The sequence below is a fragment of the Chaetodon auriga genome, chromosome 22, assembly GCF_051107435.1.
Source record: "Chaetodon auriga isolate fChaAug3 chromosome 22, fChaAug3.hap1, whole genome shotgun sequence".
In the NCBI taxonomy this organism is placed as follows: domain Eukaryota; kingdom Metazoa; phylum Chordata; class Actinopteri; order Chaetodontiformes; family Chaetodontidae; genus Chaetodon; species Chaetodon auriga.
Genome location: NC_135095.1, coordinates 16,324,290 through 16,338,831, shown reverse-complemented (window position 1 = coordinate 16,338,831; position 14,542 = coordinate 16,324,290). Strand labels below are relative to the sequence as shown.

Here is a 14,542-nt window from a genome sequence, read left to right as displayed (position 1 = left end):
GTGGGTGAATCACGGCTGTGTAAAGCCTTTAAACTAAGCCCCCATAAACGCAGGACTGCACACCCCAGAAAGACCAGGAGGAATCAGGATTTCTCAGCTCCTACAGGAGGCGTCGTGATCGGAGGAGCATGGATGAATTTGTGCCAAGCTTCCCTGGGAAGGAGTGGAGCGGAGTGTCCATCAGCATGTTTCCTCAGTTGATTTTGAATTTTTTGGAGAAGATGAAGAAACGACACAATATGAGCTGGTGAATGAAAGGACAAACAGTAAACAGACCCCTGATCGTCATCTTTATTATCCTGACTTAGATTTCCAAACTGTCAAACAAAGAAGTAATGCAGAGAGAATCTCAAATCCACCAAATCAAACACAATCAAGTGCTGCATTTCCCCCAAACTTCAGGAGTTTTAGAAATTCTGCTTTGAGGCTCCTTTCTCATGTTTGCACATCCCCAATAATTAATCAAGGAACTGAAATATACCTTAATGGAAACAAAGTCTGCTTTATCAGAGAGGAAAAACTAAAACAGCAGTTTTGGTCAGTTGCTGGCAATGTAACAGGGTCTTGCATTTTGTGCTTTTTTTTTTTTTTGTGACAAGTTCCGATTAACTGAGGTTGCAGAAGGCACATGTGCATCGTTCATTTCATGGAATTGCGCTTTAAGCTTGGCTTAGTGTATCTCTGGAAAATAAGACTGTGCAAGTGTGCATATAACAACACGTTAAGCTCCCTCTGAGCCCCTTCTCAGCCCAAACAACAGCGTTCAAGGTAGCTTCAATTCCCATAAAACTGGCAGTGTAAAACCAAAGCCATTTTTCATGATTAATATCTGCTATGTACAGTACATAAAGACAAGATATGCATTTTAAGGTTTGTAGTGAATTATGGATAAACACGTACGCCAATGCCATATTTGGTGTGTAAACATCAAGAAAATTGTGGCCCATAGATTTGAAAGCATGCTGTTACATTGCCCCAGTTTGTGCCTCGCATGTGTTAGCATTCAACAGTGGTGTTATAGTTCTGACGATCGCTAAAGGATCCTAAACGACTCCTCGAACCATCTGGATGGACGTATCTGCTGCACGATAAAAAAGCTTTTGAACCCATTTCCTCAGTTGTGAGCCTGGCAGCAAACAAAGATGGCAGCTGTCACCTGGGTAGGAAACAAGAGTCAAAGATGGGAAACGTGGAAAAATTGTTCTAATTGTGCAGCAGATGAAGTAGTTTTTCATCCAGATGGTTTAAAGAGTCTTTGCAGTAAAACCTTCAGAAGAGCAGGAAATGTCGTCTCACAGCGCTCATGACTTTCCAGGTCATTACTTCTTCTTCCTGAATGTAACTTTACTCTTATTACATGAGAGGCACAAACTGGGGCTAGCTGCTATGATGCTGTTGACCTACGGGCCGTGGCGCTTCATCACTTTCACACCTGTCACAGTAGCTTTTGTATTTGCATCCACAGCAGTATGTACAATGTAGTGCGTTTTGTTTTTGAGGCACAGAGGTCACGAGGCGTTCAACCTGGCAACCGCACACTGCTCCCACTGCAGCCCCATTCTGTGCAAGAGCAAGCAAAGCCACACGCGGGCCTCTATTAATGCTGCATGGGCTCCACTAGCTGTTAGTGTTCACTGAGCCATCGGCACTCTCAGTCATAGCAGGTTGGGGAGGTAAAGCGAACAGAGCAGCATGTTCTGTCCCAGAGCCGGGAAGCGTCTGAAGGCCTCCCAGGCGTCAGAGAAGATGTTGTACTTGAGAAAGACGCGGTGCTCCAGGCTGGTGGGCAGGCTGACGTCCCGGCTCATGATGTAGATGCCGTCGTTGTGCAGCGTGCACGTCAGGTTCAGGCCCGACTTGGACGTGTTCTCCTTCAGCTGGATCCACTCCCCTGTGGTGACGTTGTAGGACTGCACTGTCAGCACATCCTCCGTCTGGTTGGGACGCCGCTGCCTCCGGTCTGCCTCCAGCTCATGGGTGTAGCCGCCCACCAGGTAGATGGTGTCCTCCACCGACAGCATCTGCTGCTTGCGGATGTGTGCCGGACACGACCGAAACACGGTCCAGGTGTCGCAGGTGGGGCTGTAACGGAGGACGCTCGTGTTCCTGTCTGTCACACACAGAAAGAAATATAAGCTCAACTCCAAGAAGCTGCAGAGAAAACAGACATTCTTCATTTGAAAAACAAAATATAAATATTTCCTGCACGTACACACATTTAAATCAAACAAACAACAAACTCAGCAAAGAGCTCAGTGTGAAAACAACAGCCATCAGGAGCCACTAAGGCAGCGGGAAAATCCCTCGAGGTGGCTGCGGATCAGGCTGAGCGAGCTGTGGACTCTAAGTGCTACCAGGACACAAGCCAGGGCGAGATCACCCCCGGTGGGCTTGCCTGGGTGACGGTGTCTGATGTTGAAAGACCCGAAACACCCGGTTACGCCCAGGTTACATCACTGATGATGAGTTCCAGTGCAGCCAATATAAAATAAGATCATAAGTGATCCATCAATTCCTTCTTTAGTAACTCACATGCTAAATCACAGGCAGGTCAGATCCTTGCGTGACAGCTCTGTCGCCGTGTGTGAATGTGTGAATGAGAGGCCAACTGCAAAACACTTTGTCCATTAAGGTAGAGAAGCGCAATTTAAGTACAGGCCATTTACTGTCCGCTACTGCCTTAATGTTCAATTCCAGTGTTGTTTTAGAAGAATATTAACCGTGAATGAACTGTAAAAACTTTATTCAACCCTGAGAACGGCCTGCAGACTGCTTACAAAAACATTCACAAGTAAATACAACCACGTTTGCAGCCTGAGAGGCAGAACCCAGGGCCCAAAAAAAGGCAATTATTCCTAGTCCTTTTGCATTTTGACATCCTAAAAACAAAGCTCTGTCTATTTGTGACCAAAAATTGCAGGCATTGGCCTCAGTCAATGGACTGCCATTATGCAGCACTTGGGATGTGAGAACAGAACAAACTGCTGCACAATGGCTCCCATCCACCAACACACAAACGCTGAAGGCAGTGGAGCCGCGATGCAAACTCCAGGCCTGAGCAGTTTGGGGTTCGGCGCCTTGCTTACGGGCACACTGACATGCAGATTAGTGGACAGCCTGGGATTAAGGACTGACTCCACCAACTGAGTTGTGTGACATGAGAAATTAAAAAAAGATAAGACCTTTTTGGCCATCCAGCGTGACTTTAATAACAACTACACCTCATGACTTAGGAAGTTTGGCATGACGACAAAAGCTTTGGTTAATTTCTACTGGTGTGATATTAAGTGTTCTTAGTTGGAGTTTAATTTGGTAACTTGTCTGTGTTTGTCCAGAGGCAACTCTGAACAATGGACCTCCAATGTAACAGAGTTATCAACCATATTTGGGGGAGATATATGACATCAGAGCAAACCAGCGATCATTTATTTTTACTGATACCATCAGCTCAGTGATGTCGTAGCATGAAGGCACAGACCACTTGGTTCAAACACAGTTTTTATCCTCATGCAGTTCGTCTTCTGGACAGTGCAGGACACAGAGATCAAGCCGGCACTATTGTTTTCATGTGTCTGTGTGCATAGTTTGAGACTGTATGTGTGTCTGTAACACAGCGTGTGGCTGTGTGCTGTGTCCATGTTGACTGGGAGGCAGCACAGCAGAAATGCACTGGTGGCATTCAAATGCACAGGACAGTAATTATCTTGAATCCTTGAACTGAGCTATACCAACCTCTTGCAGTGTATCCACCCATGACGTAGATCATCCCCTGGCATTCACAGGCAGAGAACTCAGCCAGCGGGTCGGGCATCGAGGACACACAGGTCCACCAGTCCTGTTCTGGGCTGTAACACTCCACCGTGCCCAGGCACTGACCTCCCACGGCATACAGCTTCCCTTGTACTGCCAGCAGCTTGAAGTTGGACCTGATAGAGAGAATGCAGGAAGTGAGGCATGACAGCAGCTACTGGTATTTGAGAGGAAATGTGCAGGTCTGGTTTTACCTCTTCTGGTTGAGCGGCGCCACCTGGTTCCACTCGTTCCGACAGGGGTTGTAGCAGTGCACCGCAGAGATCTCCTGACTCGTCATCCTGTATCCACCGACAATGAACAGGTAGTTATCGAGGACAGCCGAGCCGTATCCTCTCACATTGATCATATCTGGAGGCAGGTTGTTGGCGAGCGGTTTCCAGCGCTGCTCCACCTCTCCATACCTCAGCATGGACCAGGGTTCATCCTGATCAGGCACGTCCAGGGACAGACAGGTGAAGTCTCCGATGGCTACCAGGGTGGCGGTGCCTTTCATCCGCATCTCCCTGACCTGGTCTCTGACGGCAGAGGGGAGGCTGCTGAACTCTGGCCGCCTCAGCATCGGATGATAGTAGCAGCTCATGTATTTGAGGCAAGCATTGCGCAGATCATGAGTACCGTAAACTTCAGAGAGGCTGTACAGCTCCACGCAGTTGTCCAGCCGGATCTCCGAGGTGAGGAGCTTGAGGATGGGGGTGACCTGTAAGAAGGAGGCGGTCTCAATCAGGTCCTCCAGAGTCTCGTTGACAACCTGAACCTTGGAGGTATTGATGAACTCCAGGACCAGCTCCAGGCCGGGGACGCTGAGCCCCTGCAGCTGCACAGAGTCCTCCGTGGACTCCCTCATACCAGAGCTGTACAGTGCACGGAAGTAGTCGCTCTTCTCGATCAGCTTCTTTTTATTCACCTCGTAGATTTTGTCATCCATGACGATGGCAATAATCTGGTCAGATGACATGGTGAAGCTAGCGCGCTAGTGTTTTTTCTTTCAGGCTGAGTTTGTTTTTGCTTGCCCTTTAGTCAGCCTCCTCAGCGAGTCACCGTTTACATTTCACCGGCGAGGGAGCTCTGTGGCCGGTCTATATATGGTAATGTTCAGCCCATAGATCGCCATGGAGCAACTTTCGTTAGCCGTAGAAGCTAACCAGCTAGCTACACAGAGAATAGCTGCTGCAGCTAGTAGATAAAACTAGCCAAAAGAACTTTTTCCTCTAATTAGCATTCCTCAACAGTCCGATAAAAAGTCGCTCCTGTAGCTAAAGACAATGGTTAAATGGTGTAGTTTATTTCTGACATGAGCAGTAACATTTTCCATTGTATTTTATGAGCCTGTTGCGGTGCGGTGCCGAGCTGTCAGATTTTAATTGTTTTTATTCCGAAGAAACGTCATTTCCGTTTTGTTGTCTTCTTCGTGAGTATATTTTTGTAGCGCTGTGGCCTGCTGCTGCCATCTACTGATCAATCTATGAACAGCTCCTCATCCGATGTGATTTAATTCTGTCATAAAACAGCATAGACCTACATGAGCACATATGTTAATCAAATCAAGAAAAAATAAAAGCACAGATTCACTGCAGCACAGGACATGGACATTTAAAGAAAAAAATATAAATCATATAATATTAACCCTTAAAGTTAATATAATTCATTTCTATAGTGGTCTAAATACATTCACTTCTCCCAACTCTATTTCCTTAAATAGAAAGTTTTCACACCTGTTTTTTCCACTAACACAATGACAAAAAGACATACAGTATGTTTACAAGCAATAATTTGGTGGTTTGCACATTAGAACATTTCTAGAAGTCTATGCAAAAATTGGGCCAACTTTGGTTGAAAAACATTATATTTAAGCACATTAAGATCTGCTTCATGTTAAAATATAATGGTAAAAATGCTGAAGGAACAACACTTACATGTAAGATAGAAGGCTATCGCTCAGTTTTCACAAATGCATCTATGCAATGCAAACTCTAAACAGCATGTCTCAAACGTCACATGTAATCTGGCATGTGATTGGCTTATCACTCAACACTGCTGCATTCTTTGCTCTTCACACTCCAAAGAAAAGTGACACCTGAAGGGAGTGTAGTTGTGAATTAAAACTGATGAAAGTCATAAAGAACAGTGCTCTTGTGTCAACACTCCCAGGGTTTGTCTGCAGGGTGCAGGTGTCTCTGACTGTGCTGTCGGACAGTCTCACTCTCACAGTGCAGAGTTTGGGATTTAATGGCCACAGAGTTGGTGGGATGATCTGCAGTCTCGTCTTCACAGATCTGTTTTTCTTTTCAGTAATCTGATGAGGCCAACACACATTTTTAATCAGATTTTCATCTCAGTGGTGAGGTGTTTTGTCTTTAGTGTAGGTGATACTGAGCCTTGGACACCTGGAGCAGAAAAACACTCGTGTGGATGCTGTTTCTGGACTTCAGTTCAGCATTCAACACCATCATTCCACAGGATCTGGTAGACAAACTGCGACCCCTGGGCTTCAGCACCCCCCTGTGCAACTGGCTGCTTGACTTTCTCACCGAAAGACCTCAGTCGGTGCCGGTCGGACAGAACACTTCCCATGATCACCCTGAGCACGGGCCCCCCTCAGGGCTGTGTCCTGAGCCCTCTGCTGCTCACCCTGACGACACATGACTGCGCCCGCAGGGCTGCCACCAACCACTTTGTGAAGTTTGCAGACGACACAACAATGGTGGGCCTCCATTATTGGCTGCAAACTAGACACTTTTGAGGAGGTGGTGGAGAGGAGACACTGGACGGCAGCGGCTCTCCGTGCACCCCCTCCAGGGGCAGGGGTGGGGCTTGCTGACAGGCAAGCCAGGCAGTTGCTTGGAGCCCCCGGCCACCAGGGGGCCCCCTGGGGCTGCCAAAATATACTCCACAGCAACGACAACAATGGACAGTTTGCAATGACATGACACCGCAGTAGCAAACCCCCCTTGTGGGTCTCTGCCCCATCTGCCTCCAGCCTGCACCTGACCCTGTACTGCGTGAAAAGTGAAATTTAAAGGGGACAGGAAACACTTAAGAAAGTTTACAAAAATTAATGCAATGTTTTCCACACCAAAACATTAGCCAATACCTAACATTGTTAATAAGTTGTAAGAAAAGAAATTAACTCACAAAGTTTATGTTGCCAAACAAGGGCGCAGCCATATTGTCTTGGCGTAGAGCGTGACGTCGCGAGGTTGGTTGGATTTAGGTCTATCGCAAGCCCTTTTAACATTTAACAGCTAGACTGCATATGTGTTGCAGATATCTGTAATTCAGTTTTGCCTAGTCAAAAAGAACATTTCCGATATCTGCAACTACATTCTTCCTCATTACAGATATCTACAGTTCAATTGCAGATATCCACTATGTGAATTACAGATATCTGCACCTGAATTGTAGATATCTGTAATTCCAGTTTGAGATATCTACAATTTGATTCTGGCTAGTCATAATTACAGTTCAAGATATCTTTAATTCACCTCAATTTCAAGATATCTGCGCATATGTGTTGCAGATATCTGTAATTCAGTTTTGCCTAGTCAAAACGAACATTTCTGATATCTGCAACTACATTCTTCCTATACACAACTGTCATTTCAGATATCCACAAAGACATTCTTCCTAGGACAAATGACATCACTTTTTCCATTCATGTGTATGGGGGTTTCTCATTACAGATATCTACAGTTCAGTTGCAGATATCCACTATGTGAATTACGGATATCTGCACCTGAATTGTAGATATCTGTAATTCCAGTTTGAGATATCTACAATTTGATTCTGACAAGTCATAATTACAGTTCAAGATATCTTTAATTCACCTCAATTTCAAGATATCTGCGTGTTCCTTTTCGATATCTTAAATTAAGTTTTAACTAGGTGAAATGAAGTTGTAGATATCTGTAACTGGAATTGTGGTTAACCAAAATGACGTTGTAGATATCTGAAACTGGAGTTAGGGATAGTCATAATTTAACTGTAGATATGTGTTATCAAGTTATAGATATCTTGAAATGAATTTTGGTTGGAGATATCTGAAATTGGAGATATCTGTAACTTTCATTCTGCCTAGTCAAGATGTAATCACAGACATCTTGAATTAGAGTTTTGACTAGGCGAAATGAAGTTGCAGATATCTGCAATTAAGGACGAATTAGGCCCGCCGGGAGTGGAGCGCGTTGTTGTTCAAATCATCAAGTCACATTGCACCTGTGTTAACTGTTAGCTATTGATTAGCACCATGCTGGAGCAGCCGGAGGGCGAAGGAGCTTTCAATCGTCCTTTTAATGCAGCAGCCCGTGCAAGACTGGAGCTGGCAGCGAGAAATGGTGATTCAGCGTTACTTTCCACAACACCACGACTATTTCGCCGGCAAGTTCAACGAGTTCGGGGTAAGTTTTCTTTTTTTGACGTCAACATTACTAAGGCGCTAGCAGAAGTTCAGGTTAGCTGCTAGCTGTTAAATAATATGCTAACTTCACCTAACTTGTTTTATATTATCAATATATCCACAAAGACATTCTTCCTAGGACAAATGACATCACTTTTTCCATTCATGTGTATGGGGGTTTCTCATTACAGATATCTACAGTTCAATTGCAGATATCCACTATGTGAATTACGGATATCTGCACCTGAATTGTAGATATCTGTAATTCCAGTTTGAGATATCTACAATTTGATTCTGGCTAGTCATAATTACAGTTCAAGATATCTTTAATTCACCTCAATTTCAAGATATCTGCGCATATGTGTTGCAGATATCTGTAATTCAGTTTTGCCTAGTCAAAAAGAACATTTCCGATATCTGCAACTACATTCTTCCTATACGCAACTGTCACTTCAGATATCCACAAAGACATTCTTCCTAGGACAAATGACATCACTTTTTCCATTCATGTGTATGGGGGTTTCTCATTACAGATATCTACAGTTCAGTTGCAGATATCCACTATGTGAATTACGGATATCTGCACCTGAATTGTAGATATCTGTAATTCCAGTTTGAGATATCTACAATTTGATTCTGACTAGTCATAATTACAGTTCAAGATATCTTTAATTCACCTCAATTTCAAGATATCTGCGTGTTCCTTTTCGATATCTTAAATTAAGTTTTAACTAGGTGAAATGAAGTTGTAGATATCTGTAACTGGAATTGTGGTTAACCAAAATGACATTGTAGATATCTGAAACTGGAGTTAGGGATAGTCATAATTTAACTGTAGATATGTGTTATCAAGTTATAGATATCTTGAAATGAATTTTGGTTGGAGATATCTGAAATTGAAGATATCTGTAACTTTCATTCTGCTTAGTCAAAATGTAATCACAGACATCTTGAATTAGAGTTTTGACTAGGCGAAATGAAGTTGCAGATATCTGCAATTAAGGACGAATTAGGCCCGCCGGGAGTGGAGCGCGTTGTTGTTCAAATCATCAAGTCACATTGCACCTGTGTTAACTGTTAGCTATTGATTAGCACCATGCTGGAGCAGCCGGAGGGCGAAGGAGTTTTCAATCGTCCTTTTAATGCAGCAGCCCGTGCAAGACTGGAGCTGGCAGCGAGAAATGGTGATTCAGCGTTACTTTCCACAACACCACGACTATTTCGCCGGCAAGTTCAACGAGTTCGGGGTAAGTTTTCTTTTTTTAACGTCAACATTACTAAGGCGCTAGCAGAAGTTCAGGTTAGCTGCTAGCTGTTAAATAATATGCTAACTTCACCTAACTTGTTTTATATTATCAATATATCCACAAAGACATTCTTCCTAGGACAAATGACATCACTTTTTCCATTCATGTCTATGGGGGTTTCTCATTACAGATATCTACAGTTCAATTGCAGATATCCACTATGTGAATTACGGATATCTGCACCTGAATTGTAGATATCTGTAATTCCAGTTTGAGATATCTACAATTTGATTCTGACAAGTCATAATTACAGTTCAAGATATCTTTAATTCACCTCAATTTCAAGATATCTGCACATATGTGTTGCAGATATCTGTAATTCAGTTTTGCCTAGTCAAAAAGAACATTTCTGATATCTGCAACTACATTCTTCCTATACGCAACTGTCATTTCAGATATCCACAAAGACATTCTTCCTAGGACAAATGACATCACTTTTTCCATTCATGTGTATGGGGGTTTCTCATTACAGATATCTACAGTTCAGTTGCAGATATCCACTATGTGAATTACAGATATCTGCACCTGAATTGTAGATATCTGTAATTCCGGTTTGAGATATCTACAATTTGATTCTGACTAGTCATAATTGCAGTTCAAGATATCTTTAATTCACCTCAATTTCAAGATATCTGCGTGTTCCTTTTCGATATCTTAAATTAAGTTTTAACTAGGTGAAATGAAGTTGTAGATATCTGTAACTGGAATTGTGGTTAACCAAAATGACGTTGTAGATATCTGAAACTGGAGTTAGGGATAGTCATAATTTAACTGTAGATATGTGTTATCAAGTTATAGATATCTTGAAATGAATTTTGGTTGGAGATATCTGAAATTGGAGATATCTGTAACTTTCATTCTGCCTAGTCAAAATGTAATCACAGACATCTTGAATTAGAGTTTTGACTAGGCGAAATGAAGTTGCAGATATCTGCAATTAAGGACGAATTAGGCCCGCCGGGAGTGGAGCGTGTTGTTGTTCAAATCATCAAGTCACATTGCACCTGTGTTAACTGTTAGCTATTGATTAGCACCATGCTGGAGCAGCCGGAGGGCGAAGGAGCTTTCAATCGTCCTTTTAATGCAGCAGCCCGTGCAAGACTGGAGCTGGCAGTGAGAAATGGTGATTCAGCGTTACTTTCCACAACACCACGACTATTTCGCCGGCAAGTTCAACGAGTTCGGGGTAACTTTTCTTTTTTTAACGTCAACATTACTAAGGCGCTAGCAGAAGTTCAGGTTAGCTGCTAGCTGTTAAATAATATGCTAACTTCACCTAACTTGTTTTATATTATCAATATATCCACAAAGACATTCTTCCTAGGACAAATGACATCACTTTTTCCATTCATGTCTATGGGGGTTTCTCATTACAGATATCTACAGTTCAATTGCAGATATCCACTATGTGAATTACAGATATCTGCACCTGAATTGTAGATATCTGTAATTCCAGTTTGAGATATCTACAATTTGATTCTGGCTAGTCATAATTACAGTTCAAGATATCTTTAATTCACCTCAATTTCAAGATATCTGCGCATATGTGTTGCAGATATCTGTAATTCAGTTTTGCCTAGTCAAAAAGAACATTTCCGATATCTGCAACTACATTCTTCCTATACACAACTGTCACTTCAGATATCCACAAAGACATTCTTCCTAGGACAAATGACATCACTTTTTCCATTCATGTGTATGGGGGTTTCTCATTACAGATATCTACAGTTCAGTTGCAGATATCCACTATGTGAATTACGGATATCTGCACCTGAATTGTAGATATCTGTAATTCCAGTTTGAGATATCTACAATTTGATTCTGACAAGTCATAATTACAGTTCAAGATATCTTTAATTCACCTCAATTTCAAGATATCTGCGTGTTCCTTTTCGATATCTTAAATTAAGTTTTAACTAGGTGAAATGAAGTTGTAGATATCTGTAACTGGAATTGTGGTTAACCAAAATGACATTGTAGATATCTGAAACTGGAGTTAGGGATAGTCATAATTTAACTGTAGATATGTGTTATCAAGTTATAGATATCTTGAAATGAATTTTGGTTGGAGATATCTGAAATTGGAGATATCTGTAACTTTCATTCTGCCTAGTCAAAATGTAATCACAGACATCTTGAATTAGAGTTTTGACTTGGCGAAATGAAGTTGCAGATATCTGCAACTAGACAATTTCCCTTTGGGAAATTTTGAAAGGGCCACGGGGTCTAATGCCCAACTGTGTACATATACATTACATTATATGCCCATATGTCTGTTTATTTGTGTGTGGGAGCATGAGAGAGAAGTGCTCACAGAGGTACTGAGCCTCAGAGGTTGCCATGGCAACTTCAGAGGCCCTCCTAATCATGCTCTGAGACACAGCTGCGCACGCACACGCACACACACACACACACACGCCCACTCTAAGCACTCAGGCACACATGCACTCAGAGAGAGAAAAAGAGACAGAGACAGACATGGCAGGGATTAGAGGCTGCTAATTCAAATTCTGTAAGTCTCACACATTTTTTGAGCACATTGAGAGAGAGAGGACAACTTTGTCTACATCTGTGGAAAAAATCATGCGTCTAGAGGGTAAATTGTGGCTGGGAGGAGTGTGGAAAGACAACAAATCTGGAGTTAAAAAAAGGCTCTCTGCAACTCTGAGTACTTAGGCTCAGAGGTTGTCATGGCAACTTAAACTGGTTGCCGTTGACGACAGGGGCAGACAGAAACGCGGAGAAAAGGAGCCATTTTCTGCTTCTGCACTGCTCTCACATTTGGGCTTCTCCTGAGAGAACGGTAGCTCCTATCAGAAAAACAAACACACCGTGAGCGCCTTGAGGACTTCCTGAACGATTTGGTGTAATTTTGTGTTTCTACAGCAAATATTGTGGACACAGTCGCGAGTTGAAAACGGGGCTCCTTTCTGCTTCTGTCCGAAAATCTTTGTATTGAAGTGCATGGGGAGCAGAGACAGACGTGGCCGCGCTTAGAGGCTGCTAATTCAAATTCTGGAAGTTTCACAGATTTTTCGAGCACGTTGTGAGAGAGAGGACAAGTTTGTCTACAACTGTGGAAAAAATCATGCCTGTAGAGTGTAAACTGCGGCCAGGAGGAGCGTGGAAAGAGCAAAAATCTAGACGTTTTTTTCGGCTCTCTCCCACTCTACCGATGACGTCACCACTCTAGCCTCTAACAGTCCACGCAATACACACCCATTGAAATCTGAGAATTTCTCCAAAAACGCTCATGGATATTGATGAGGGATTACTCAACAACTACATGAGTTATCAAAACGTGGCTTAATACACCAATAGACAAGACTTTTGTCTACAATTTAAAGTTTAAATGGAGTCTCTAGGTGAAAGTATGCCGGAGCAGTAGCCAGTAGAAAAAGTGAAAAAAAAATCCATTTCGACCTCCTCCCATTCATTTCTTATGGGAAACGCGTATTCTGTAGAGAAAAATAATAGCATAGCGATCCCGATCGAGACGCACGTTTTGATATAACATTTGCGTGGGTGCTCCCAAAACTGTAGGAGGAGTAGCGAATCGAAATTTGACACGGAAGAGGAAGAATAATAAGAAAAAACACGCAGTATAACAGTACTGTCTACAGCTTTGCTGTAGGCAGTAGTGCTCGTGGCTTGCCCCGTGGCCCTAATTAAGGACAAATAGGCTCTGTGCGCAAGCCTCGTGACGTACTTCCGATTCCGCCTGAAATCGGCAAACCAGTTTCCGGTTTACTTCCCTCTCCAGTCAAAACAGCGCTAAAATAAATACAAGGAATGAAAAATGAATCAACATCCACGAAAGAAGACGAAGTATAATGTGAGAGGGACTTTTAAGTTCCAGAAGACGGTGGGTGGCTCTAATGAGCACTGTTGTGTGCCACTTTGTGCCGGCTCAAGTCGCTATAACAGCGAGCTTAGCTTCCACTGCTTCCCGAAGGACACCGAACTTCGTGCACAGTGGCTGCAGAAAATATGCAGGACGGGATTTTCGGTAACTCAGCATACGAAGGTATGCAGCCGACATTTCGAAAATGCCCAAATTCGAAATACCCCCAAAGGTAGACGGGTTTTAGCAGCAAACGCAGTGCCAACACTGTTTGAATGGAACAGTTACACAGCAACCAAGACAAGAGCCGGTGTTTGGGATCGCCGCCCTCGACTGACATCAAGCCCAGAAACATCACCTGTGCTTTGTCTGACACTGAAATGGACATAAAGTCAACACAGTTAGCACAACAAGTAAAAGTAAAGAACATACGTTGCTAACGTCAGCTAGTCATCACAATGAACTTTACAAGATGCCTGCAAAATCTGTCAAAGATATCTATCAACGATGTTCATCGTATCGTGGATGCCCACTCCCCTGCTCCGAAGAGCAAACGGGAAAAAGGGTTTCGTCTCTACATCTCTAGTTACGTTCACCAGTACGAGGATAAGTGATTTATTGGTGACGTTAGCTGACTAGCTGACGTTAGCAACGTGCTAATTTTTTAGTTTTGTGTTTGCTTCGTATGTTCTTTACTGTTACTTGTTGTGCTAACTGTGTTGACTTTATGTCCATTTCAGTGTCAGACAAAGATCAGGGCACAGGTGATGTTTCTGGGCTTGATGTCAGTCGAGGGCGGCGATCCCAAACACCGGCTCTTGTCTTGGTTGCTGTGTAACTGTTCCATTCAAACAGTGTTGGCACTGCGTTTGCTGCTAAAACCCGTCTACCTTTGGGGATATTTCGAATTTGGGCATTTTCGAAATGTCGGCTGCATACCTTCGTATGCTGAGTTACCGAAAATCCCGTCCTGCATATTTTCTGCAGCCACTGTGCACGAAGTTCGGTGTCCTTCGGGAAGCAGTGGACGCTAAGCTCGCTGTTATAGCGACTTGAGCCGGCACAAAGTGGCACACAACAGTGCTCATTAGAGCCACCCACCGTCTTCTGGAACTTAAAAGTCCCTCTCACATTATACTTCGTCTTCTTTCGTGGATGTTGATTCATTTTTCATTCCTTGTATTT

At 43.2% G+C, this 14,542-nt stretch overlaps 1 protein-coding gene across 1 annotated transcript; it reads right to left on the bottom strand.

Moving 5' to 3' along the window:
* Window positions 1-273: 273 nt before the first annotated feature.
* Window positions 274-5,209, bottom strand: klhl42 (kelch-like family, member 42). The gene is made up of 3 exons (XM_076721682.1): window positions 4,005-5,209; window positions 3,733-3,926; window positions 274-2,110 (listed from the first exon to the last, which is right to left on the bottom strand). Exons 1-3 carry the CDS (start codon window positions 4,766-4,768, stop codon window positions 1,656-1,658), a joined length of 1,413 nt encoding a protein of 470 aa, XP_076577797.1. The 5' UTR covers window positions 4,769-5,209; the 3' UTR covers window positions 274-1,655.
* Between the last annotated feature and the right edge of the window lie 9,333 nt (window positions 5,210-14,542).

Excerpts from the sequence above, each read along its gene's own strand:
- klhl42 (XM_076721682.1), bottom strand. The coding sequence starts at position 4,768 with ATGTCATCTGACCAGATTATTGCCATCGTCATGGATGACAAAATCTAC. Across the intron at positions 3,927-4,004 it reads GCGCCGCTCAACCAGAAGAG|GTCCAACTTCAAGCTGCTGG; the intron begins GTAAAACCAGAC and ends TCTCTCTATCAG. Across the intron at positions 2,111-3,732 it reads GGGTGGATACACTGCAAGAG|ACAGGAACACGAGCGTCCTC; the intron begins GTTGGTATAGCT and ends TGTGTGTGACAG.